The sequence below is a fragment of the Pectinophora gossypiella genome, chromosome Z (genome assembly GCF_024362695.1).
Source record: "Pectinophora gossypiella chromosome Z, ilPecGoss1.1, whole genome shotgun sequence".
Lineage (NCBI taxonomy): Eukaryota > Metazoa > Arthropoda > Insecta > Lepidoptera > Gelechiidae > Pectinophora > Pectinophora gossypiella.
The window spans coordinates 16534836-16559580 of NC_065433.1; the positions used below are offsets into that span (position 1 = coordinate 16534836).

Here is a 24745-nt window from a genome sequence, read left to right on the forward strand (position 1 = left end):
CAAATCGACAGTGGCGCTATTAACTTACATTATCATATAAAAAGAAAATAAAAAGACTGAACATAACACGGGCCCGTACTTTATTTATTTCTTCTTTTACTGGTAAGTAATTATATCGGTAATTATGGTAAATAAGTATTTAAACGTCCTTCTACGATAGGAAAAGTAATGTGAAAAAAACTAAAGTTTAGCTTCGTTAAACACCTAAAAAGTACATGTAAAGCCTGGTATTGGTTCGTTATATCCATCTTAAGAAATGTTAATTTATATACATTTCAAAAAATGGTAATTTATGCTTCAATTGTTTAATTCCTACTAAGCGTACCTGGTCTCCTTCGGTTATTTGTACCTTTATACGATAGCATTAGGACTTAAACAAAGCGAACGAGGAGCGGATGTATACACTATACACCTCTAACCTAACTAACCTAACCCTTCGGGGATATGTTACGTTATAGCAATAGGAATGTCTGTGGAAGAAGAAACTGGCCCATTCCAAATAACTGGCCTCGTCCAGCGATGGTACACGCATTTCGTTTTTCATTTAAATACTTCACTACTCTCTCAATAGATTGACAGAGTCATTAATAAATAGACCTAAAGTAGTATTTTTAAGAATGTGACATTTAGAATTCGCAAGAGGCATTCAACAAACCACACGGTAATAATCGGTGGAATTACCTATCACAGTTGCCAAAAGGATTCATTGGCGTATAGGGGTTGATGGGCATACCAGCTGGCGGCCTGCCAAGATATTCACCAACTATAAACGAGACACTTTTTACCGACTTAAAATTTACAAGTGTCGACATTAGCATGTATATGTTATGGACCAAGTAATAAATTGGGCCTTATACATAATGCCCGAGCATTTTGAATAGTGCCCAATATAAGAGTGCAATTTGCTGGGTGTTAGCGAGCGAAATGAAAAATGTCTAACTCCATATATTAATATATAATAAAGAGAAAGAAAACGCAAACTTAAATAAAATAAAAAAGCCTTAATTATCACCGTCTATCCCATCTCAATTAACGAGGCCTGACTGTACTGTAAACGCTAACTTTCAAAAGTTGCGTCCAATGTTTATGCCAGAGTCGCGACCAGCAACCAGCCACAGACAAGCAGAAAAGTTTTCCAACTGGAGAAGTTGTATATCAGTATTACGACGAGTAAACTACCCAGTTTTCAAGTAAATTATCAATTGGGTACGTTGCTGTTAGTAAATTAGAGGAAACAAACTTAAAAGTGCCAGTTCGACTCGCACACCGTGGGTTTCGTCTGAGACTTTGCTTTGCCGTTAAAAAGCTATATTCTACATACATCGATATAAGTAGGTCGTGATTTTGATTACCAAATGTAAATAAGTTTAAAATCGCAAAAACATTTTTTTTCTGTTTTCAACTGCAAACAAGAAAATAAGGCTATAAAAGGCCGCGTCAAAGTAGCTTTGATTTAATTTAGAAGCTTGATTATTTTACAGCTTCGAGGGACCGCAGACAAGTATTAGATGTTAATATCAATTTGATACTTCCACGCGTTCGCGAGAAAAAGACTCTTGTCTGGACAAACAGACAGACGGACAAAAGTGATCCTATAAGGGTTCCGTTTTTCCTTTTAAGATTCGGAACCCTAAAAATGAAGGGGTTCTCATATCTTTAATTATTTTTATTTGAAAGTTACTGGTTGGATCATCTTTCAAAATGTGCCTACAATCGGTTTCTGCGACATGCCTTTGGTGTTAAGCAGCATCTTACATTTACAATCCTGAAAATGTAAATAAGTAATTTAACTTGTAAGCGTAGTGATACCAATAATTGACGAGAGAACGCATATAAAAAATAATAAGTACTTACTAAAGTAATTTAAATACGTCTAATACTTACTGATTATTTTATTCTGTGTCTTTAGTTGTGAGTCGAAGGCTGGATATTTCTAAGAGTAACGTATTCAGCTAATGCAATTTAATGTCCATTACGATACCGCCGATGTAATCCTTTTACAAGAACACAGGGAGAGCACTTGTCTTGCCTCCTGTTACATAAACCTTCACTTGACCGTACACTCATTATTGTTTTTCACAACCTTTGTAATTGCTAAATCTATCTATCATCAGACATGAAGACAATTTTCAAATATATTTTATACTACTCACTTACAAGGGGGGGTTGATTCAAACCCCCTCCGGTTGATTGAGGGGAGGCCTGTGCCCAGCAGCAGGACGTATATATGCTGTTTATGTTATGTTATGTACTACTCATTCAGTGGGCCCGCTGCGACTTCGAACGCCTGGCTCTATGGATTTTCATTTAAGAACTTCGATACTCTCATACCGCTCTTACTTTCTCCACATTCATCAAACGTTTCATAAGTACACGCACGCTGTTTTAGTATAGATCTTACTAAACCTTTTAAAGGAAAAATAAGGGCTGAAAAATATGTTAAGTTTGTTAATAAATATTTTTTAAATATATTGTTAATAAAATCAAATCAAATTTTACTGCGTTCCGTTAACCAATATCGAAAGAAACGCTTTTATACTTTCTTTCATAATAGTGTGATTTTATTGTATGTTTACAATAAATCATCATCTCGTATTATCCCGCACAGGGTCCGCTTATCTAACCTGAAAATTTGACAGGTCCGGTTTTTTACAGATGCGACTACATGTCTGATCTTCCAACCCGCGGAGGGAAAACCAGCCCAATACAGGTTAGGTCACATAGGTCCGAAAATGCATTTCTCGGGAATGGAAACCCTCACGATGTTTTTCTTCACCGTGATAATCATTTATGATCCAAACATAAATTCGTAAACTAATTCTACAATCATTGGTTTAGGCCCAATTATAATTGTCTTTTTTTGACGTGACTTATTGTAGATTTGCCGCAGATGGCATTAACTACTTGGCCAGATCCGATTATTGTCGAATTTGTGTTTGTTATACAAAATAAATATTATGAAGTTTAGAATAGTTTTTAAATTTTATATTTTATGGATATTTTTTTTATCAATTTTTGATTGATAACGCAGCATGTTGACAATAAAAAGACACGCAAAAGACAAAAACATCAAATTCTAGTAATAATAATAATTTATATCTCTTAATTAAAAAAGAAACTCTGAGAGCGAACAAGAAAATAAGGCTATAAAAAGCCGCGTCAAAGTAGCTTCGATTTAATTTAGAAGCTTGATTATTTTACAGCTTCGAGGGACCGCAGACAAGTATTAGATGTTAATATCAATTTGATACTTCCACACCTTCGCGAGAAAAAGACTCTTGTCTGGACAAACAGACAAACGGTCAAAAGTGATTCTATAAGGGTTCCGTTTTTCCTTTTAAGATTCGGAACCCTAAAAATGAAGGGGTTCTCATATCTTTAATTGTTTTTATTTGTCGACTCTTAAGAAAATTGCGGATATTTGTGAAAGGAAGGTCTAAACAAGCTACTAACTTGAAGAAAATCTTGATTGCTACTCAGATTGTAACGATAGTTGAACCATTGTGAAGAGAGACATCGTCGCTGCGGTAGCGGCCGGGCCGGGTTCGTCTCGGCTTCAGTTCGGGGGGACGTATTGAACTAGTATTTCGAAATACGCGGCTGAGACCACCTAATTTGTAAGTTGGCTTCAACTTTCACTTCTTCTATCGTATGGGTTGTGAGGTGGATAACCAAACCCACCAACCCTGGGCTTCAACCAGTGATGTGCCGATCCCGGGAATGTACCCAAAATGCGAGTTTTCCTATTTTAAAAACTCTTTAGTATTGTTCATTAATATTGTTCTTTGTCGTACTCTGAACCAAAATTAGGCAGCTAAATTTCTCAATTGTATACCAATATTTTATGTTTATTTTTATTTATTTTTTAAAGAACGTCTAGGGCCCTGTGCCGAGGTTTTTCTTGCAGCTTCTTTTCCCTGGCTATACAGGTTGTGAGAAGCTACAGTAGTTTTAGGTGGATGAGACGTTGGTTATGTAAAAATTGACGATTCAAAGTGTAACTATGTTACCTACTGAATAAAGATATTTTTGAATTTGAATTTAAAACCTATCTGCTAAAAGGCTAGGGAATAAAATTGTTTTTACATAACCTGTCCTACTTAGGGATGTTTCCCGGGAAACGCATCGGCATATCACTGGCTTCTACCCGCACACTACATTCTCTATCGAACTTGTTGCGCCATCTGTTGAACGGCAAGTGAATTACACTATACTCGCTTAAACACAGAAGCCACCATGAAAGTGCCGTTCACGATACCTAGCTCTCTTCGTATATCGCCTTAAATTGAATTTGGCGTGCCTATCACGCACAACAAAGCGCATTCTATAGCAAAGCAAATAATTTTATGAGCTTTTGAAAGCTTCTGTGTACGTGTACTTTAGTATCAAACAATGCATCGAGCGAACCACGCGTTTTAACGGAATCTCTTAAAATATTTTTTTTTTAAATGTTGTAAATATTGCTCACGTTCACTACTACACTCGACCTATGTGAGAAATGAAACGATCATCTACTCGACATCACGCTGAAAAATAACGATGCTATAGTAGTTCTATCAGAAAACAGAATCAATTATTCAACGTAATTATCATAGACAAACTTTTTGAAGGCAAATTTAACATTTTTAAATCTACGTCATTTCGCAAGGTGTTATAGCTGAGAAGAACTAAACATTGTCAAAAAAGTTCCTGCTTACGAACCACATTATAAATTCTAACATCTTCTGTTCCTACAGTTTCTTCTATAAATTTAATTCCATTATTTTTCGGTAGTGTTATCTCTTTTAAATGAAAAAGAAACGTCCTAAAAGTGGAATTCGTCAGGATTTTATTAGCATTCCGCATACCCCGCGACCGCATTGCGGGCCGATATTTGCTCTCACTCGCCTCGTGACCTTCACTTCTCCGAGACCAGTGTAGGTATAAGTAATAAAAAAACAGCTGGAGCTGAAACTAACTATGTATTCTCTCGAGGCGAAGATAGAACTACCGTCGCCGTCCGTGCGCTAAACGCCCGTGATAAAGACCGCGTCACAACAGAATCCGAGGTACTCCTAGCACTAGTATGTATCATGTAGAAACCATATTATAACGTAAGTTAACTTAAAAGACAACTCAGAAGGAAAACCTTAAAAATCCCCCTTCAAAACGTCTTCGTAGAATGACATCAAAAGAGAGCTTAAGATGTTTGCACTGGTATAGCAGAGTAATATTATTTACGAGTATTTTTCTCAGAGATTCTTATTGCTTCAGTAATTATCCTGAAAACAAGAATACCTCGCTCTGCTCTTAAGAGTCCACCTCATGTTGCAGTAAAAATTTAAAATAAGATAAAAAAAAATATAGAAACTCATCTCAATTCTAATCTCTGTAAGATTCGCTTTAGTAAATGTTCTACAGAAAAGTTTAAGGCTAATATACTTGAGTGTGCACGATACGAAAAAGGTTTTTAAGCGATTTTTACACGAACCCACGCACCGCCATGGTTCGCAGTAAGTAATGCGGTTTACAGGTCACATTGACATGGTGCGTAATCCGTTGATGCCCAATTCTCGAACAGAGCAGTGTTACTATTTTAATCATTTAAAACGCTTCAATTCTATTGACTGTATCGACTAAGTCGTTAAAATACCATCGATTATAATTAATTAGTCGATTATAATTACTATTCCTAGGAATTCTTTTTATAAAGTACTTACTCTCATATATTTGGTAACAGCAGCGTGCCATAAATTTAAACAGAGTTAAGTTTTATCTGTACTTGTACAGATTTCAGAATAATAATAGTGGTCTACGATAAAAAGCCTCATTCCCGGATTTTCCCCAAACTGTTATATATCTGTCAATAATGAACGAATCAAACAAGTGTAAAAGTACCGCATTTTCTTGGAATTACTCTTGTTTTAAACTAGGTAGATACATTTACTTTCTAAAATGAATAAATGTACAAATATGGCGGTGTCGTGCGTGTGTAAATAGCCTTAAGAAGATTATTTTTCTCACATATAATCATGTCTTTCAAGAAATAGGATTAGTTCTCAAAAAGATCTTTTTCTAAAATGAATGAAAGCATGAAACAGTTTAGTTACTTACTGAAAATTGTCACCGTAGTAACCTATGTTGTAGTAACATTGATTTTCAGTACTTTCAGAAACTTTCAGAGATACTTACACCAATAGTTTTCGCTCGCCTTCGGAGATGATGAGCTTATAAGTACACGAAGGAAATTAATTACTCGATAATGTATCTTGCGACACGTAGGAAGTACATTAATTTTTAATTTACTAAAATCCGGCGATGACACTGTCAAAATATTTACAAACAATTTATTGTGAAAATGTTTTTTATGTAATATTGATTATAAAAAATGATCGTATGATACTCCCTTTCTCAATAAGTTTACGGGATGTTTTTTTTTTTAACTTTACTTATGATTTACCACAGATGTCTGTAAGTACTTAACCAGACAAATGGGGAGCCTCTAGCCGGTATAAAATTTAAGACAACAACCCTGAGGGTGCTCAGTGGGGCGCGAACTTCGGCTAACGGCGTCGTCTGTGATGATTATATTTCAAAGAAGGATGAGCGATTGAATGAATTCTATGTTTTTTTTCTTTACTCTCAATCCAGCGGGGAAATAGTAGAACTTTATATTCTTTCTACCGCATCCTTCCTTGTACTATATAACAAATCGTGGATAGTTTACACCACAGAGAATTCCAGAAGCAAGCTTAATCTCGTCGATTGGGCATTAGCACAAGTTTTAGCGCGACCTAAGCTGGCTAACTTAGTAACAAGCTACTTGGTGGATAAATATTGATACTGTTTAATAGTTGTTTAGTATAATAGTGGCCCCGATCCCTGCAGACACCTCCCAATTTTATATTAAGTTACCTATACCCGTCATTTTCTTATCCGCCGTAAAGTAAAAATGAATAAGTAAATGAATGAATAACCCGTGCTAATAAAGTTGGTATCCCGCTAATATTCAACCAAATTTTGGGAAGGGTATTTAAATTTCTGCATAAAATTGACGCGTGTTCCATGAATTTTATGCCTGTCGATTGACTGTCTCTTTCCTTTTCGGCGGACAAGAAAATTACAGGTAAGTATAACTTAAAATTAGATGGTGTGAATCAGAATTACCATTGAGGGGTTTAGTTAAATAGTTACGTAGTTGTAGTTGTGCGCATAGTGTTGTGGTGTTAAGCGGTGATACAACCTATTAAAAATATTCATGCTTCATGTAAGCCATATATAACTCACATACATAATACACACACATACAGTATAATACATAATATACAGAATTATTAATTTATTTATTTTTCTTATTATTTTCTTTTTCCTCAAATACTTTATATTACGGTTTAGGTACGTAATTATGTGCTTAGACTTTAGAGCCCAGTTCTTTTTGTTTTACTGTATTTTGATTCCCCAACCGGCTGCAGCTGAAAATCAGCGTCATAGTCTTGCTACAGCTAGGCCGTGACATTTGCTGAGCTGAAGCCGTTTCGGCACTATGTATAATTATTATTTTTTTTTTGTTTGTTAATTAGTGTTAAGTATGCCGAATAAATATTTTCTTTCTTTCTTTCTTTCTTTCATTTCAGCAGACGCTGTACCATACTTAGGTAAGCTTATGGCCCATTTAAGGGTCAGTGAACCGGTATCTACTATCATCGGGTAAACTGATTTCAAGTGTGTACTGCGCTGTCGAGTCGACTACTGACCGATGACTGACCGTGTCTTAACAGTGTAAGTCTGTTCTGGACGTCATCACTAGTGTTGCGTATTAGTAAGCCATTATCGATAACTTCAAGTACATGCAATAGTCAGAAGAAATACTATCGATAGTATCGATAGAAAATGTGGATTTTCGAGATGGTTTTTCGAACAGCAGAACAATTTGCTGTGTTCAATATATACACTATTTTAGAATAATTAGCCTCACGCAATATTTAAAAAAGTTTACGGACATTTAATGGATTGCAAGACATTTGTTGTTCATATATTATGTATGTACCCTCTAATATCTAGATATACGTAGATTTCATCTTGTGCTGTAATTATCCAAAATCAGCCAAAAATGTTTACTATGCCAAAAAGGTTTGAAGTTCGAACTGTAGTGACATAGCGCTCTTCGAACCCCTATGTAGAATTTTCCATTATTCCTTTTTTTTTTTGACGTGACTTATTGTAGATTTGCCGCAGATGGCATTAACTACTTGGCCGGACAAATGGGGAGCGCTGAAGGCTCTCACCCGGTACAACGTTTAAGACAACAGGCCTGAGGGTGCCCAGTTGGGCGCGAACCTCGGCTCAGGGCGTCGTCTGAGAGGAAAAATATTTAAAAGAATTAATCGACCCTAGTGGGTCGATAGCGATAAGCGCTGAATGAGGGAAATCGTCGACCACGCCGGCGGGGTCGGTATCGGGGACCTGATTCCATTATTCCATTAATCTGGCTAACAAGTATAATGCCAAAGTGTTGCGGTCGCTATCTCATTGATGTATAAAACAATTTAATTTATAAAGTGGTCAAACAACCGCGAATAGCGCACGGAATCGGGAATGAGTTTCGAAAGGTTTGGATGCATGAACTCACCTATTATTATTTTATAGCACCATGGCATGGAATAAAGAATTATACTATGTATAAAACGGTAACTTTCTGCCCCGCACCAATTCGTTTCGGGCGCCGACCTCACTCCCTCTGGGTCTTGGTAGCCGGTAATAAGGGTGCCTTTCCACCAGAGATGTGCTATGCTACGATGCTACGGATGCGTTTGATATCCACCAATCATATTCATTGGTGCACATAGCATAGCACCGGTGGAAACGGATTCAACTAAGATATGTTTTTTATATGGAAGGATGCGTGCTATAGATGTCTGCTATGGATGCGTGCTATGGATGCGTGCTATGGATGCGTGCTATGGATGCGTACTTTAGCTATGTTCCGAGCACTTTGCGGAGGTGCATCTTCGCAGCGAATCTTCTTCGCACAGCTACATAGCTTAGTATTAGTGGAAAGGGTCATATAGTTTCGTAGCGCAGCTTATACTTCTTCGCAGCATAGCTGCATAGCACATCTCTGGTGGAAAGGCACCCTAAGTAAGGGGAAGCAGCGCGCGGACTGTCTACCACGCTCGCACTTACGGGTTAGGCGTCACACGGTAACAGTGACATTTTTGTATTATATGACCATGGTCTAGATTGATGCAAATATATTGTAACGTCTTTTTATAATATTTTTATTTTAGAGTTTGTGTGGTGGAATGGGCCATCATGGATACCATCTTACACATCAGAGAATGAAAAAGTTCAACCAGTATATACAACCAATCAAGAAATAAAGAAATCAGGGCAAACATATGTCGCTACTAAGAAATAAATATAATGACGGTCGCAAGTCAATATATTTATGAAAACATTAATGTATGTACGTAAAAATGTATCTCTCCTTCCGAGAAACTGTGAAAGGCATACTTACAATACAAGGAATAAAAATAAAATTGCTATTCAAAATTCTTTTTTGGGGTTTTGTATATGTTTTTACTTTAAATACCAGATAATATTTTAAATTTGTCAGAAAATAAATTTAAAGATCACGTGAAGCTTACTTTATGTAAAAAAGCTTATTATAAGATGATTTAATGACTACTTCCCTAAATAATAAAAATGTCTGGTATTGAATGTGTTCCTCTAGTTATTAAATAACTTGTAATGTATGTGTTGCTGTTGCAGTTTCTTGTCATTTCGTCTCCTCAGCCATAACACCTTGCGAAATGACGTACTTAAATTCACAAATGTTATATTGACCTTCAACAAGTTTATCCATGATAATTACGTTGAATAAATGATTCTGATTTCTGATTTCTACAAGTCCGGATGACGCAATAAGCGACATAGTAAACAAACACAGCAGTTTTGAGCGTGCAACCCGAGTACTGGCGTGGATACGTCGTGTGGGCTCGCTAACCGATGTAAACAATCATTTTTATCAATTGAAGAATTATCAGAATATCGAGAGATGATAATCCGTTGAATCTGAATATGCATAAGTAATTTTTTGATCAGAACGGATTACTGAGAGTCAGCAGTCGTATAAAAAAACGCTTTATTTTAATGTAAATAATTTGGCTTTTTCTAACAACATAATCAGTTTCTGACTGCGTAAATTAATAGAATCAAGGGGTAATGCTTGAGACATAATCATTGCTAAGAAGATGACGAACAAACATACCAATCGTAACTGCGGCTTATATACCTATGATACTTATACATATACAAGTCAAGACACGATCACGCGATAGCCTCAAGTGGTAATTTGAATTGGTATTTGTTACGGAACAGCGATGGATCCATGAAACTGACAGCATAATGCTGGATCGCATTCAACCTGCTTCTGTCACTACTTAATGAAATGGTAATGCCTATTTTCTGATCTGCTCAAGCGAGCGATCGGGATTTAGACTTTAGCTGACAATTTCTAACTACCTAAGTATTATTTACCAAAATAGTATTTTGAAACCATCGATATTTAATATTGATAGGTGCCTACCTAAACTCTACCGTATCTATACGGTCATTATGATTAAAGCCATTTCGAAAGTAGTTGAATTTCAATAATTACTTACATAATTATAGCTAAGGCTTGGTTTGCAAATTCAAGGTTGTTAGAAAAATAATTTCACCAGTTTCAGCGAAAAGAAATTTTTAAACACCGCAACATTATTCTATTTATAAATTATTTTGGTGAAGTTGTTGAAAAAATAAACAACATTATCTCCGGCAGTCACTCGGTACATTAATTGAAATGGAATTGCGACAATAACTGGAAATAAATAAGGTACTTATCTACTTATTTGAGCTGCATACCAACTACTTAATTAAAATGGTCATATTTGAATTATTGTTTCGTTAAAGCTGCTATTTGGGCAAAATTGGGTCATGGCGAGTTTTGGGTGATAATTATTTTCCTTTTTTAAGCAATTTTAAATATTTCTTTAACTATCGTTTATTGTGCGTATAATATATGATATAGGTATTAGACGAGTATGTTTAAAAGTAAGAATATTTAGCTTGTTTATATAAGTCAAGCGTTGAATACGGCTCTCTTCCGCCCAAGACAGTATCGAGATCATTTTTGTGTACTTACTTAGATTAACCCAATAGCAAATACTTAAATTGAAAAATCTACTCAGGTTGCTTCACTCTATCTTAATATCCTTGTCCAAAGGATAGCCTCATTAGAATGTTCGTAAAAGCTTCTATTATCTTAATCTAAGTGCTTTAAAATCGTGAATTTTCGTCACTTTGTCTCATATTCAATGTATCAATGTATTTATGTCAAAATTAGATAAGTATTACAAGTTGAATATTGCATAAACTATAAAATTATAATCTCAAGAGGCTCGGTTTTTTACCAAAATTCTAAAATATTCCTTAGTGACCGCTGGGCGGTCGAGGCGTTTAGATGTGTGGTCCATGCCAGTTGTTATTTGTTTCATGACGTATATGCATTTTTCGGACACTAATTATAATGCGCCAACGTGCACCACTTAAAATTTTATATTTCTTTAATGTAGCGGCACGCTAAGATTTGACATTTAATTTTATTTGTTAGGTCTACCAACAGCTACTAAATCTATACTTAATTAATATTATTATTTGATTGATATTATTTGATTATTATACTAAATTCGTACTAACCAATAATACATAAACAACGATACATAGGGTAAGCTTGTTAACGTGTTGTAACTTAAAATTAAACGTAAGTAAGTAAGACGAGCAAGATTATGAATGCAGAAACGGGGACATAATAATTTATCGTGTCTTGGAGTAGCTAAGGTATTTGCTAAAGATTTTAAGTACCTGAAAGGTGTTTTATTTTTCTAATTTGGTTTTTGTTGTCATTACCAACTCTGGTCAAGCAAGTACAAGTCGTGCTACGCCAAAGATGCTTCAGTTATTATTATTATTAGCCTGTATGATCCCACTGCTGGGCAAAGGCCTCCCTCGTGTCTTTCCAAGTATACCAGTTCTGTGCGAGCTCTATCCAGTCTTTTCGATAACCGTCGAGATCATCGCGCCGTCGTTTCCGGGATCTACTACGTCTACGGTGTCCGTCCTGTGGTACCCAGTGCGTGATGATCAGTAAGAATTAAAAAAAATCATTCAGAACAATTGTGTTTCTCAGTGCGTGTTCTACTCTCACTTACCCGGGTGTATATGTTGTATTACTTCATACTTTACACTACAATCATACTAAGTTAAACGAAAGTAAACATCGTAAATTGCTCTAACGTAAGTCTGTTTGAAAGACGAACTGTGTTTATGTGTAAAAATGTTGTTCCATAAATGGGTTTCGGTGAGTTTATTAAAGTCAATTAATGGAAACTCACTTAATAGAAGAAGAACCTAAAGTAAAAAAATCTCAAATATCTCAAAAAAATGTGTGAATCTGCTAAGAGCTATGAATTGAATGAAAACAAACAACAATGTTTTAGACACAATTATTAATTATTGACGGAACCCTTGGTGCGCGAACTCGACTAACACATGGTCAGTTTTATTAATAGGCCAGCGTAACTCAACTTTTTCTTATCGGCAGCAGAATCACGAATGTTGACGTTTAAATACAAATTGTCGACTCAGACAGATCTGTTTTCCAGTAGGTTGTTCCATGAATTAAGTTGCCATTATTAGGTGTTTCACACTACGACCGGTTCGGACCACGGGGTTAACATAAGCTTACGACTATAACTCATTTGGGGTAGACACAGGTACATCCAGCGCAAGATGAACTAAATACCCACACCTCACTGAGCTTTCTATTAGTCCTAACGACTGTAGTTGATGAGCTGTGTTGCCGTCTATAAAGGTCGAGCCAACTGTGTTAATGACAACGCCACTAAAAGACGGTAAGATATCCCTCAAATGAAATAGTAATTTGTAGAATTTCTACAAATATTTTCTGCCAGATAGTCGCAAAGTATCTGCGAAATTTTGTCTAAGGCCGTGAACGTCCTTCGCAGACTAGACAATCGTACATCATCTTCATAAGGCAGACAATCGACATTCACAGGCGACATAATGAGCTAATCCAATATCCCGTATAGAGGGTCCACGCTGAATGACACAAGCGGTTCCGTTCCATCTTAAATCTTGGCAAAGAACAATGAGTGAGCGGTCCTGTTTTGTGCTTGTAGGCACAATACTGCTCCATCCTGAGGTCAGATTCTACTTACGTTGATATAAATAGATAAGATTTTAGCAAATTAAGTAAGAAAAACGTTTATTAGTAGTAGGTATGCAGGTCTACAATTAGTTATGTGTTCATATGAAGATGGGACATCGAGTCTTAGTATTTTTATATGAAGTACAACCAAGTACTTTGGTTAATTTAGTTATGTAAAGTTAGTTATGTAAAAAAAAATGGGTTAGTTATGTAAATAGATTACATAACTAAGAAATATATTGTATATGTACAGGTGTCCTATAATAAATGGATCAAACTTAAGTGGAAGATAGCTCACCTAATTATTACAAAGGTTTTAAAACTCAAGTGCCAAGTTTTTTTAGATTTTTTCGAATTATTTTATAATAAAAAGTACACGTTTAACGAATTGTAGCGTGGACAGCGATTCCCCGCACGGCGACTGCTTGACATCACATCTGTCATTTACATGTACAGTTCAAAACACAATTTTAATCACGCTACATACAATATTTTTTTCCACTGTTATAATTGCATTTTTGGTTCATTTTTGTTTCATATTTTTGGAAACCTTCCAGCCTGTTTTATAAATGCAGTAATCTTATGGGATTAAATATGTGATACAAAGCTACTAGGTATTTATACTTACATCTTATCTCGATATTTTTTTCGGATGGCTGGTTACTGGCGCCTACTTTCAATTATCAATACAATCTAACCTAATCTAGCCTACAAGATCCGGCTGCTGCGCAAAGGCCTCCTCTTCCTCTTCCCATTATCGCGATCCTGAGCGCACTCCGCATAGTATAAGAAAACAGCAAAACAGTTTTTACCATAACTGTACAATAACGTCAAAACTCGCTCGACGTAAAGGGAAAACAAGGCCACTCGCCGTAAAGAGAGTCGCCGTAGCGCGGGTCGCCGTTCGGAAAGTCGCTGTCAACGCTACAATTCCGTTTAACACAATATTTTTTGTTTGTAAAACTACAATTTGTTCTGGAAAAACCAGCCCGAATGTAAAATAGTAGTGAATTATACAATTCGTTATTAAATACTTCTATTATTGGGTTTCTAAAAATATTATAACACTAACGTCTAGTCCTTATATTATATAGAACAAATATGTTTGCTATGGAAAGCGCCAATTTTTTAAATGATTCACGTAATCAATTTATGAAAATAACGAATCTTCCAACTGGTTTATCGTGTCTTTAAATAATCGTACTTATACATTTTTCTGTCTTAATACTTAGTTAAGTATGTTAAGCAATAAGTAGTTACTTATTGCTTTTTTTATTGACCGACACTTTTAGTAATGCTCCTTAACGCATAGAGCCTAAATAATCTCCATTATCCTTTAAGTTTCACATCTGAAGAAAAATACTAAGTATTACTAAAGTTTTTTATTTTTTTAAATAAACCAATTAAGTGGAAATTAAAAGATATGTTACTGTTTATGATAAAAGTAATTGAGTAATAAAATAAAGTAGCCATACTACGGCTTATGCAGCATTTCTATCATTTGCGGTCGGCTCTCCTGATCCTTCGTCGCCAGAGTGGTCTATTCTGGGTCGTCGTCGGGTCTAAGCTGGATTTCTCCAGGTCTTTCTTGACGACGGATATCCATGTTAAACGGGGTATACCACGACGTCTTGGCTCCGACTTTAGTGCCATCACGTTTTTTGTCATGTGTTTTTGTGGTCTTTTCACCACATGATCATACCAGCGAAGTCTTGTTTTTTTCAGCCATTCGATAAGTGCTGTCTTGAATCTACGTCTGACAAACCGGTTTGGCACTTTGGCTGCAGACAATCTTAACATTCGCATTTCAGCAACTTGCATCATGTCGACTTGATGTTTCTTGAGAGGCCAGCTTTTCGCACCATAAGCCAGAGCGGGTCTCAATGCTGTCATTGAGAAATGCGAATTTTAAGATTGTCTGCAGCCACAGTGCCAAACCGGTTTGTCAGAGGTAGCTTAGTGCACAGGCACTGCGGGTCTTACTTTGTCTTGCTTTCTCCAGTTTGTGCTAGGTGCATCTTGTTGTTTGTGCTGTTCTTACAATTTCATTGCTTTTGTATTAATTGTTATTTGAAAGCCTCGTTTTGTTTAGTAATTGTCAATAGCACAAGTAATGAAAACCTCTTTTGGTGTCCTTCAGACATTTGCTTACACTTGCGCTTTATCGGAACGCTTCAGTTGAATAAAACAGGAGCTAAATAAAAATGTATGGCATTGAACTAAAGAAATGTCACAATGACACTCATACATTTTCATGGGGTTATTCGGCATAGCGTTGCGTGAAAGCAATATACATTGACTATAAAAATAAAAAAAATATAACAGTGAATTGTACCATTGTATTAAATACTTCTACATTTTATTGGGTTTTTATGACTTTGTGTCGGCCAAGTGCGTGTCGGACACGTGCACCGAGGGTCCTGAAGAAATTCGAAAGTAAATACATCGTTCCTCGCGGGAAAAGGGAGGCTTTGATTATGCATGAAAGACAATTGTCTCCGTACATCAAAGTATTAGCTACGGTTTAAAAAAAAGTGTTATGTCTATCTTCTTGTCTTGTCATTGGGGGTCTTATTTTATTACAATATTTTTATTAAAGGCGAACTTCGTTTTTATCTTCTAACCTAACCAGCGCTCCTTAATATTTGGTCGCGATTACTTTAGTAACTGCATCACTGTTTGTAATCACATTTTTTGTGATAGTAGACAACAAATTAACGATTTTTTCAGATTTTTTCCTTTACTTGTGCTGTGAGACCTTTCTTTTAGGAAAATTTCATAACTGTAGATCTATGGGAAGTACCCAATAGGTTTTGAATCCCTTGCGAAATGTTAGAGAAAAGCTCAAGTGGCCACAATTATCTTTGGATTGCATTGATTAAGAAGCTTGATTTTCCACAGCTTCTAGAACCGCAAACATAAGTATTCGATGTTAATTTCAACTATATACCTCTACGCGTTCCAGAGAAAAAGCGCCTTGACAGACAGACGGAAAACACAGTGCTCCTATAAAGGTTTCATTTTTTCTTGAGGTACGGAACCCTAAAAATAATGGTTGTTCGTTTTCTGCTTACTAGCCTATGCAAACACTTCATGAACTTTTTATGTAGTTTTGTTTAAGTCAACATTCATCTTTGAGTGGATTTAGCAATTATGATTATAAAGCGTAAATTACACTTTATAAATCCGCTTCTTAATCTTATTCAATTGAGCTTCGAGTAATAACTATAGTTAAGATAATTAATTTAATATTTGAAACTACTCTCGATATCAGATCTTCGCGGCCAGTAACCCGACACCCTAACGAGCAATTAAATTGACACTTTTTAATTAATTAAATTTCGGTCTGGACAGGACAGACATAGAATATTCTATGGAGGCGGCTGGCGCATGCGCGGTGCCAGTTACGCAGCGGTCCACTCGTGGCTTCCTGCCTTCGTGTGTGCAGTAAACAAATGGGGATCGCGAGAACCGCTCGCACTGCGTACCATCCGCAATTCTTCCGCGCAAATTGCCGCCTCCATCAAACTCTACAAACATACCAAAAAAGAACCAAACACGCCAAACAAAATTCAGTGCCCAAAATGTGTTCTGCTCAACAAAAATAAATAAACGTATCTTGTGTGACACCGTGCTGTCGCGTACTAGAGTATAATTACATTCAGGACGGTTGTTTAACTTCCAAATGGCACTTTCACAGTGTCTCTCTTAAAAGTTTATTTAATTTTAAATTGCACTTACTTAGCGTGCATATTCATCCCACGAGGTGCCAAAATGCAGTTTTTTTACAGTTGTAAGTGTTAGGTTTAGTTTCAAATGAAAATACTGATTCATTTCTAACTTTTAGTTGAGGTATATTTCGTACTAAATTAACTAGAAAATTGTTGGCGTAAATCATCTACATGAACAAAAACAAGTTAAGTAAACACATTTCAGGGGGTAATTTCGTTTACAATAATACTCGTAACCATATATTTGCAGTCAATGTACCTACTACTTAACTAAACTGCAGTTAAGTACTTACAATCTGTATTCGATCTCATGAGTGTATTGCAAATATAGATAAGTATATAATTATTCTTGTAGACTTCATAAAAAACGGAATAATAAATACCATTTCAATTGCTTTTGACATAATTCATGTATGTTAGTTAGATTTCTCGTAAATATTTAAATATTACTATGTTGTTTTCGACAAACAATGCGCTTCTTAAGTAGATATCTACATATTTATATACGTATATAGCACCAATGCTAGGAATCTATAGAGTTCGAGGATCGAACCCGTTTAATACCTACTTTAAACCACTCAGATGCAAATACAAGAATAAAAGATTAAATAGTCGTTATTTCCTTTTTTTCTTATAATATTAACTTATATCATTATGAAGTGACTCAATTAATTTTGAATTAAATCTGTAGTTACTACAGTGTTAGGAAGACGAATGAATGTCAATACGTCATCTATAATAATGTTGACAATTTATCAGAGACTTCATCGTGACAGTAAAAGCATTTCTTAGAAGCGCAGGCTACCGGGATAAAGAATTCAGAGTTTATTTACTATTAGCAAACGAAAGGTTTGCATTGTGCGACAATCTAGACTTTACAATGTACATAAAGAAACCTTCAGCGCACGAAACAAAAATGCTCGTATCTTTTTTATAAAGCTTTATTTATATTATTCCGAAAAACTAAACGGGCTCGCCATAAAATACATATAAAATGTTATCCAAACCCAGCTCGTGTCGCATAAAGCCCGAGTAAAGCTTTCAATTTCTTCGAAATGTAGTTGTTAGGTTAGGAATTTGTCAGGAATGTTGTAGTACAGGTATTTGTTCCGGCAGTTCAGCTGGCGACGTACAGCGGCCCTGCGTGTATTGACAGGAATTCTATTCATCTAATTAATTAGGTACCTAATACTATAGCACACATCAATGCTAAGCACACTTGCACGGATGCCGAAATTGAATCTGTTTACATTGTTTCGCTTGAAACTAACTCAGCAAAAGTTAAAGTGGCCATATACTTGTACTGCAATGACTGAAGGACTAATCCTTCACATAGTCCTTCAGCCCCTGCAATTAGGATTTGTGACGGTTACGAAAATTTCTCATTCTCATGATGACGTATCGCTTGTAAAACTAAAATACTTACTGTTAAAATGGTTCAAGTAAATTCTGAAAATGTGTATAAAATATTTTTATGAGTACCAAAATGAGTACGTTTTAATAATCATTATTTGTAAATGTGCTGTTTTAAAACTGTACTTATGTAAAGATAAACGAGTTTATATACACAATGCGAGACAATAAACAAATCGTGGAGAGAATAAATAAAAGAGTAACAATAGCTTTTGGTTTCAAATATAGCGCACTAGCGCTGATAGTAGCTAGAGTAACGTTGTGCACATGAAACGGGAAGTTTTGAAAAGAAAATGGGAATATTATTCTCGTTCTAAATATGTCGGTACCTAAAGGAACAGTAACACACTGATTTATGGGCTAGGCTGCTGTTGGGCTAGCCAAGTAATCATAACCATACTCGTGCCTGAGTAATTATAATAATTATACGCACATAGTATGCCCGCGACCTTATCTCGTCGAGATAGAGTCCGTCGCCGTTCGGTCTGGGCGGCGTGGCGCCCGGATGTCTCGGTTTTTGCTGCAAGATCACTCCTCAGTTTATATACTGCGCTTGTATCCTTCGAAAGAATATTATCGATACGAACTCTTTTGTAAATCACTGACCTATGAACATTGCCGTCTGCGTTTGAAGTAGAATACTGTCATCTTGTTTGACCTAATTAAGTCTCAATCTGGTTTTTTTACTACAACTACGAATTCGCATTTATACCAGGATTCGTAACTGAAGTTGGATTCAAAACCATTGTAATAAGTAGGTACTTACTTATAATATTAGTTAGAGATGTTATGGTTTTGTTTTTTTTTTTCGAAGTAAGTACTTTTTATACGACTTTTGTTCGTTCGTTCCTTGAAGTTCATCATAACATCGCTCTACTAAATGTTAAATGAAATTGTTGTATTATAATTGAAACTTTGTAAGTTATGAGTATTCTATATCGATACTTCAGATCCTGTTCTGACGAACAAAAAGACTTCCAGTAGAAACATGAATTCTTTATTATAAAACTTAAACATTCCTCTTTGTTATATTCTGAGATGTAAGTATGCATGTAGCACCACACCTAGCGCCTGTAGTCGCGCTAAGGTTATCCGAGCCAAAAACTTTCTAAACGCTGTAATTCAAAGGATAAAATATAACGCAGGGAACTATGTTACCGTACCAGAGGGCCTAGCCAAGTGGAAAACATTTATAATTAGAACGTCATACATATAACCTGTGCGAATACAATACCTAAACACTTAGCTATATTGTGCATCCTCTTTGACGCGTGTTTAGTTTGCCAGTTGGCTAGGCCTTACAAGTTACCAGTATATTATCATTCGAGCGTCATGTTATACAGACCCGCGTTATACAATGCACACTGTAACATTTACTTTTAAAATACCTACAATTGAATACTTTAGTAGGTAAATATAGTTACAGTTACAGTTTTAGTTTACTTGTAACCATTAGATAGCTTGTTTTCAATCATAAATTTATCGAGGTGAAACTGATTAAAATGAATGTTATAAATACAGCGTTTAACGTATTATTTATGAAAGAGATTGACGGCTGATTGTCGCTTGTGTGGACAATGTGACGTAACGGCTCATTCCTCGTGTAGCGCGTCGGATCGAAATTAATACAATTTATGAAAACTTCCAACGATTCATTAGTATACTTCATATCACTTGGTATTCTCAACTGGCTTATTCTATTTATTTATTTATTTATTTATTTATACAAAATTTACATAGTCATTACAGGCAATCCCAATTCAACTATGTAATGCAATTTTACTTAAATATTATAAACTCAAGAGTTTTACAACTAAGTCTGTGAATTTCGTTAACGAACACGTAAATAGATCGATGTCAGTATGGAGTACGGAGATAGTATTAATGGTCTTTAGTGCGCGCGCTACTGGAGCGTAGCTGCCGAGGTTGGTGCGCGCAGTGGGCACCGCAAACATTCGGGGAGGCCGTCTAGTTTTTCGAGCGTCTAATGGCACTAAAAACTGCAAAGTGGACAAAATCTCCGGATTGTGAATTATTCCCCTGAACACTTTATATATGTACAATACTAAGGCAGTATTTCTCCTCACCTCCAACCTATAGTATCCGACCATACCTATGACAAATAGAGACGGATACTTCAGGGGGTACAAAGGATACACGCCGTACTGCCTCAGGTAAAGAAACCTGGTAAACTTGTTTTGAAGTCTGTATTGTTCTTCGTTCTGTTATATATAAGCGTGTCTCCTATCTACAAAGTCCAGGCTAGACACACACATACAAAGTAGCCCTACCCATTTATATGTTAGAACCGATCTGCTAAATACCAAAACCAAATACGTCAATCCAATTCGCTATCTTTTAACTGAATGCTGCTAAAGATTTATTCTTGATTATCAACTTTTTCGAGTTTGAAGAAACTCATCGAAATCGTAAGTATTTCGATAGCGTTATTCTCACATAGAGCTATCTCACCCTGATCTCACCTACATACAAGATAAGGTAGAGAGTTGGTTAGATGTTTATCTTACGCCAAGCTTCAAGTGCTTGGATATTTGATCGATAGACGACGTAAACATAGATGTTATTCGGAAACGAAGAGTAATAGTAGGGTCCTTAGTGAAATTACACTGTGTGGTTTAGCATGGTGTCTTCACGTAGAGCGCACGCAACAAGAACGTCATATTAATTACACAAATGAAGTACAGGTTGGCAGGGATGGGTGGTACATAAGTTCATAGTCACGCAAAAACTAGACATTTGTAGACTGTACACGTAGTTCCTACATCGCTAACTAGTTATAGCTAACAAGCCACTTTTACTACACACAAACGTTCCAAAATAAATTGCCTGAATAAAAGTTGGTATCGTCAGTTTTAAATTCACTCGTTGTCGAATTTTCATAAACAAAATGATTACCATGCGCTATCCTCTTCGATCATAAAACGTTACCAAAACTGTATTTCATTGGCTTAATAAAACAATACGATATCGCCCGAAGGCAATGATCGTTGTCCTTACGATATCTTTTATTACACAACTTTCATTATATAATATCGTATCGGATGTTCGGTTTAGATTTTCTTCTTTTGGATGAAGCAGCTTTTTCTAAACAAAGAATACTATACAGTAAATTTGCCAGCTAAGTTTATTGGCCCGTCGCCCAACAAAACGGGATGGTTAACAAAAGTGTACTTTGTATGGAACTGACGAGCCGTGGAGGGGACCCCAGCGGAGGGGTGAATCATACTTGTCGTGTGAGCCTCAGTTACAAATAGATTCCTACATTTAAAAAAGCGTATAAAGATGTCGAAAAACTTTATTGTACCTACATTCTTCTTTAAAATACTAGATAAAAAGAGGATAACATAGGCGGTCTTCTCGCTAATAACCTTTTTTAATTATTTACTTTCAAATACGCCCGGAACGGACAGAAAAGCAATTTTCATAATTACTTTGTGGTTTTATTACTAAGTTACCATACCACAGAGAATCTTGCAAGGGAAACTAAGTATTTCTCTAAGTTATAAATGTTGAATAACTTCACAGGAAAACTAAATCAGAGTCAAATTACATTTCCGAGATGATAAAATTCAGTTTCCCGTGCCGTTATTGCAATGTAACATTCATGACATACGAACGTTCAAAACGTATTATTGAATACTTACAATAAGTACTTGTCTTGAGATTGAGATTCCCGTCCTAGTTATAAATCCAGATGATATGATGCATTATTTTTAATTTATTTAATATTTAACAGCATTGATTTCGATGCATATCTATTTCAAATCATGGAGGAAAATATCTCCAGCTCATTCGACTCTATACAATTACTGTTCAAGTATTTTCTCCATCTTTTACGTACTACAAGATGTCACGACCACTAATTAAGTTCTATCACATTTCACTTAGTTTTTCATTTAATAAGTGGGACAGTTGTTAGTCGCAGGTTTTGCAGGTAACTTTTTTATGTAAAACAACGTGTTTCCGTCTCGGTTGCCGGTTGTCCCATTACTTACATTACCCGACTTTACGACACTTCCACTATGAGTCACGTCCTGTTTACTAGTTAACTTAAGGCAGTCCTGTTCGTTTAAGTCTACTTCCTTCATTTATTTTAACTTTATACACGACTAAATAGTATTTTATTTTCCGTTTGCATGATTGCCTCTCTGCTAATTATAATTATTGGATCAATGTTCTTCAAGTCATATGTTAATAATTGCAACGTCCAGTTGCTAGAGAACTGTATTTAAGTGAAAGTTTGAAATAGCATCATTTGTTCGATTGTATGTAACACAATAATCGAGTGTTCGCTTTAACATACGTTCGTCGGCAACTCACATAATATTTAAAATAGCAAACTGTTAAATTATGGTATTAACTCACGCGACGTGGCTGCTACGCGATTCTGCTAAGCGAAAATATCTGCTATATGCTTATCCATAAAATGTTTCTTTGCATGCGTATTTTCTTGTCGCTGTTGAAGAATAAAATTCGTCTGCAGGACCCCAAACCCTCAGTAAATTAAATATGTGGCTATGAATTAAGATAGCTGCAAAAATATAGCAAGCAATTAGTTACACTGAGAGTAACGAAATACATAGCATCCGTTCAGCTGCTTATTATTTCAGGTTGTAAAATCGACCAAAAGCTCGTCTTCCTGAACGTGATGTAATACTAATATGCGCGATGAGTTTGATAACCTGTCTGTCTGTTCTGTTATCCTACATAAGCTTTATTTGTCAAATCCAATTTATAAATCGCGTTTGCAAACGGTATTTCGAAGACTTGTGATTCAACCCACCCCTATAGGGAATACAGCCATGCGATATATCTAGCTCTCTGTCACAAATGCCAACGGAGAAGATCGAGATACCCATAATTCACGCAGAGTAGTGAGTACGTAAAGAAAGGGAAATCTAACTTCGCGCTGCATTCCGCTCAGCACGTATGATAACGTAACTTGAGAAGAACAGGCTGTTTTACTTTCATAGCACATGTGCGGAGAATATGTTTGTAGTTTTCAATGTAATTCTATTATAGGGTAACGGCCTCCGTGGTCCAGAGGTTGAGTGTTGTCCGGAGGCCCCGGGTTCGAACCCCGGTGGGGACATACCACAAAAATCACTTTGTGATCCCTGGTTTGGATAGGACATTGTAGGCTAATTACCTGATTAACCAAAAGTAAGATGGTCCGTGGTTTCTACTTACTGATGTAAGCAAGTAATCGTTACATGAGCCATGTCAGGGGCCTTTGGCGGTTCAATAATAACCCTGACACCAAGGTTGTTGAGGTTGGTAATTCACCTCAGAAGAAGACAGGGTGTAGGTACTCATACATGTAGGCACTAAGTGGGCAGAAATCATTGAGCACAATTTCAACATTTTCAAGTGAAAATACGCCACCAAATGCGAGTGAGCGACGATTCTGACGGACACGATGAAATCCTCCTGTCATAGTATTTGTTTTATCTTATGCTGCAAATATATTATTAAGGTGTAATGAAACGCTAATTAAACTTAGTAAAGTGTTTTCTACCCTCAACTCACGCTTTTCTTTGAAATTATCGATGATGTCGACACAAAGCAAAACGAAGAAACTAAAAAAAAATAACTAGCGTTGTGCCCAATGGATCGTTCTATAAGAAACTAGGTACTTATTAACTGGAAGAAAAAGAGATGTCATCGGAAAAACATGTTTTAAATTTTCGTTGTTGTTGAGTGGTCAAAGATCGTGTTTCAAAATTGTTTACTAAAGTAATTGATTACTAAAAAGTAATTTTAGCTGTTCAAGGGTTTTTATAAATAATTTCAGCTCAATATAAGTACCTACTTTAACAGTGATTTATCATTCATTAACAGCTTTCATTTTACTTATCTAGTAAATCGTTTTAACGACTGTATTTGTAAAGGCTGATTGCATAATTAAAACGAATGTGAACGATTACAGATTGCAACACACATAATTAATTTGTGAACAAACATGTGTAGTTTCGTGATATTAAAACAAATGCACCAACGAATACCACGTTACGTTAGTCTAGTTGACTAACTTTTAATGCCGGGAGTTATTTGTTACGGTGAGTGAATATATCGGGTATCATTCAAATGGGTGTGAATGTGAACTGGCGACAATGTGTCCTAGTACTCTGACAATTATGGCAGTTGGTGGCTGATGTGCCGCGGTGTGATAATGTAATTAGTGCCAAAGTGACCCGCTCCTACCAACCTCACCATGCAGATGATATTAGTTGCCGGTGGCGGGTAAGTGTCACAGTAAATCTCATTTACTCCGGCTACGTGTCTAGCACGACCTATGCTTTGATCATTACATTTTGCAGCATACGTTAGC

At 36.0% G+C, this 24745-nt stretch overlaps 1 protein-coding gene across 2 annotated transcripts in view; it reads left to right on the forward strand.

Moving 5' to 3' along the window:
- LOC126379902 (potassium voltage-gated channel protein Shaker) overlaps window positions 1-24745 on the forward strand; it is a 198683-nt gene that overhangs the window by 65742 nt on the left and 108196 nt on the right. The window contains exon 1 of one of the 2 annotated variants that reach the window (XM_050028897.1): window positions 24356-24657. The exons of the other annotated variant lie outside the window; for it this stretch is intronic. Within the exon in view, the coding sequence (XP_049884854.1) occupies window positions 24629-24657 (29 nt within the window). The 5' untranslated portion in view covers window positions 24356-24628. Of the gene's footprint in view, window positions 1-24355; window positions 24658-24745 lie in introns of those variants that run through there. 2 annotated transcript variants of the gene reach the window in all.